The 2,552-nt window shown below is 36.5% G+C and overlaps 1 protein-coding gene across 1 annotated transcript; it reads right to left on the reverse strand.

The window, feature by feature from the left end:
- Window positions 1-556: 556 nt before the first annotated feature.
- On the reverse strand, window positions 557-2,187 carry LOC149533528 (transcription factor HHO2-like). The gene is made up of 5 exons (XM_089805882.1): window positions 2,040-2,187; window positions 1,673-1,908; window positions 1,187-1,580; window positions 991-1,064; window positions 557-883 (listed from the first exon to the last, which is right to left on the reverse strand). Exons 1-5 carry the CDS (start codon window positions 2,185-2,187, stop codon window positions 557-559), a joined length of 1,179 nt encoding a protein of 392 aa, XP_089662008.1.
- Window positions 2,188-2,552: the final 365 nt, after the last annotated feature.

The following is a 2,552-nucleotide window of genomic DNA, read 5'->3' on the forward strand; positions in this document are numbered from 1 at the left end:
GACAAATGCGAGGGAATGCAAATTTCACTATTATATATATGTACATATGCTCGTATCTTAAAAACAAATACCGTAAGGGCCCATTTGCTAGAAGGAATATGAGTGGAATATGCATATGAATATTATTAAAATTTTGAATTCTTTGTTTGTGTGCATCAAATTGGAATTACAAATAGGAATACGTATTCCAATTTTGACCTAAAAATGAACATTTTCAATTCCACTTAAATAGGTAGAATTGGCATACATCTTCCTACTCCAGTATTATTAGTTTTAGAAAATATGAATTTTGTTTTAGAAAATATGAATTTTTGAATGCATGAATTCTCCATCAAATTCTAACCGAAGCCCGTTGTATCAGTCACATCACAAGACAATATTTCTGAATGTTGACAATATTTATGAATGTCTATCAACAATCTGGTGGAATTCTAATGAGTTTCCTATCCTTGTCATTATTTTATTCTTAACTGCGAACAGCGGCAAAGGGAGCGTCCCTTCCCAAAATTTCTTGGTACTCCCTCCCTTCCTCTCTCACTGTCCGCATCTTCTTCTTTCATGTCAAAACTGTTAGATTTTGTATAGACTCCCACACCCCATGACCGGGGTGATCGTCGAGGCTCTTCTTACATTTTATATAGTGGTGTATAATCCTCTGATGAGAAAAGTCTTCTCCCCCATTAATGGCAGAATTAGAAGGTTGGCAAAACAAACGGCCTTGTTGTATAGCAGGGAATGCAGTGTAAAGATCTTGACTCCTTGTAGATGCATGTTCTGGATGAACCCAAATGCCTCCCACCACTACTAAGTGAGGAGGAACTTGAGGTTGAAAACCTATGGTGGACACAGGAGGACTTAACCTTCTTGTATGCAGCCTATATTTCTGCAGATTAAATAATCAACACATGAATCATATAAATCAAACTTTAGATACGCATGTCAAAAGAAAAAGTAAAGAAATATGCTTCAAGGGATAAGATTAGATTAGACCGGCAAATGGCTTTTGACCTCATCATTGGTAAGCCCATCTACTTTCATTAATTCTCTGATTTGCTTTGGAGTGGCTGTGGATTCCAACAAATTTCAATCATGGCAAACAAGAATTTCATATGAGCATTTACTAGGATTATGTATAAATCTACTTAAAATAAGTCACGAAGGAATGAAAAGAAAAAGTTGAGCTAACCCTGTGATCCACCCAAGTTTTGAAGAGCATCAACAAATTTTCTATGGAGCTCTTGAGACCAGCATCTCCTAGGCTTCCTCTGACATTCAGTGGGTAATGTGTTGGAGTTGGAGTTGGCTCCATCAGATGTCTTTGGAACACTGCCTTCTTGGACTGCAAATATTTTGTTGAATCCATTATCATCTTCATCCTTCTTATTCTTCAAACTAACCGCCATTTTACAGTTGGGTTTTGCATGGCTATCAACCTCCAGTCCACCACATGATTGATCTAGGTGTAGAAATCTTGCATTTTGATTCTGTTCTCTTGAGAATGGCGAAAATGCTCCAGCAGCTTTATGTAAACAAAAGCTTTGTTGTGAATGTGAATCCTGCTGCTTCAGGTTCAAACTATTCTGCACTAGAGTAACGAAAAAGACTACATTAAAATTTCATTTGAGAAAGTTGGAAATTGAATTTCATAAAAGCCATCTTTATAATTGCTGACCTGCTTAATTTCATCGTTGTGGCTACTCCATAATGGAGGTGAGATCATCCAGTTGGGCATATCATTTTTTGTATATGAATTCTCCCCCTTCACCTCAATTCGATCACATTTATTTCCTACAGATTCTTCACAGCTAGGTTTTGTTACAGGGATGAATTCATGGAGTACAGATTTTTCTTCCTCATTCATGGGGTGTTTAAAATCCTCGAAGTTTCCCAGCTGCTGTTCTGAGGCCTCTATGGCAGAGAATTTCCACCATTACAAACAATAATGCTTAGTTTTATATGGGAAAGAATTCTGATGTGCAAATTCTTGATCATGCCTTGAAATAAATTGGTAATTGAGAAGGAATCAATCAATCCGTTACCATCATCAAGAAGTTGAATAGAATTAGGAAGCTCTATTTCAAAAGCTCTAATATTTTGACGCTCCTCTTGCAGTCCTCGCAGATGCTTTTGAAGTTGCTGGGGTCTCATCTCCAATGAAAGTGAGATCTTTTTGCAGATGGCCTGCATTTCAATGTTAATTCACAGGGAGAGATCTGTTGTTGGGTCTCATCCAAACCAAACCCTACAAGAAAATAGATATGCAGAATTATTGGGCTCCTAAAGAAGATCAAAATAAAACCGATAGACAAAAACCCAAATGTCTATAAGCACATCTTTCAGAGCTTATCATTAATGGTTATGACAATCCAATATTTCAATCTAACTCTCTTTGCATGTTTATCACCTTCAAAAGTAGATTTCAACGATTTTTGGATTTCATGAGATAGTTCTAAAGATTTTACCTGATTTTACTCATTTTTAGGAAGAGCTGACAAAAGTGCTTCTTTGGCAAGCATGTTACATATGAACAAATCTCTTTGAGCTTTAGTAAA

The sequence above is a fragment of the Cupressus sempervirens genome, chromosome 10 (genome assembly GCF_028749045.1).
Source record: "Cupressus sempervirens isolate cs-2001-9-10 chromosome 10, ASM2874904v1, whole genome shotgun sequence".
Lineage (NCBI taxonomy): Eukaryota > Viridiplantae > Streptophyta > Pinopsida > Cupressales > Cupressaceae > Cupressus > Cupressus sempervirens.

Bases quoted from the DNA above. Each gene is read 5' to 3' on its own strand.
- LOC149533528 (XM_089805882.1), bottom strand. From the start codon at position 2,187: ATGCAGGCCATCTGCAAAAAGATCTCACTTTCATTGGAGATGAGACCC. The intron at 1,065-1,186 runs GTTAGCTCAACT...TGGAATCCACAG, and splicing joins AAACTTGGGTGGATCACAGG to CCACTCCAAAGCAAATCAGA. The intron at 884-990 runs GTCTAATCTAAT...TTTAATCTGCAG, and splicing joins AGGTCAAAAGCCATTTGCCG to AAATATAGGCTGCATACAAG.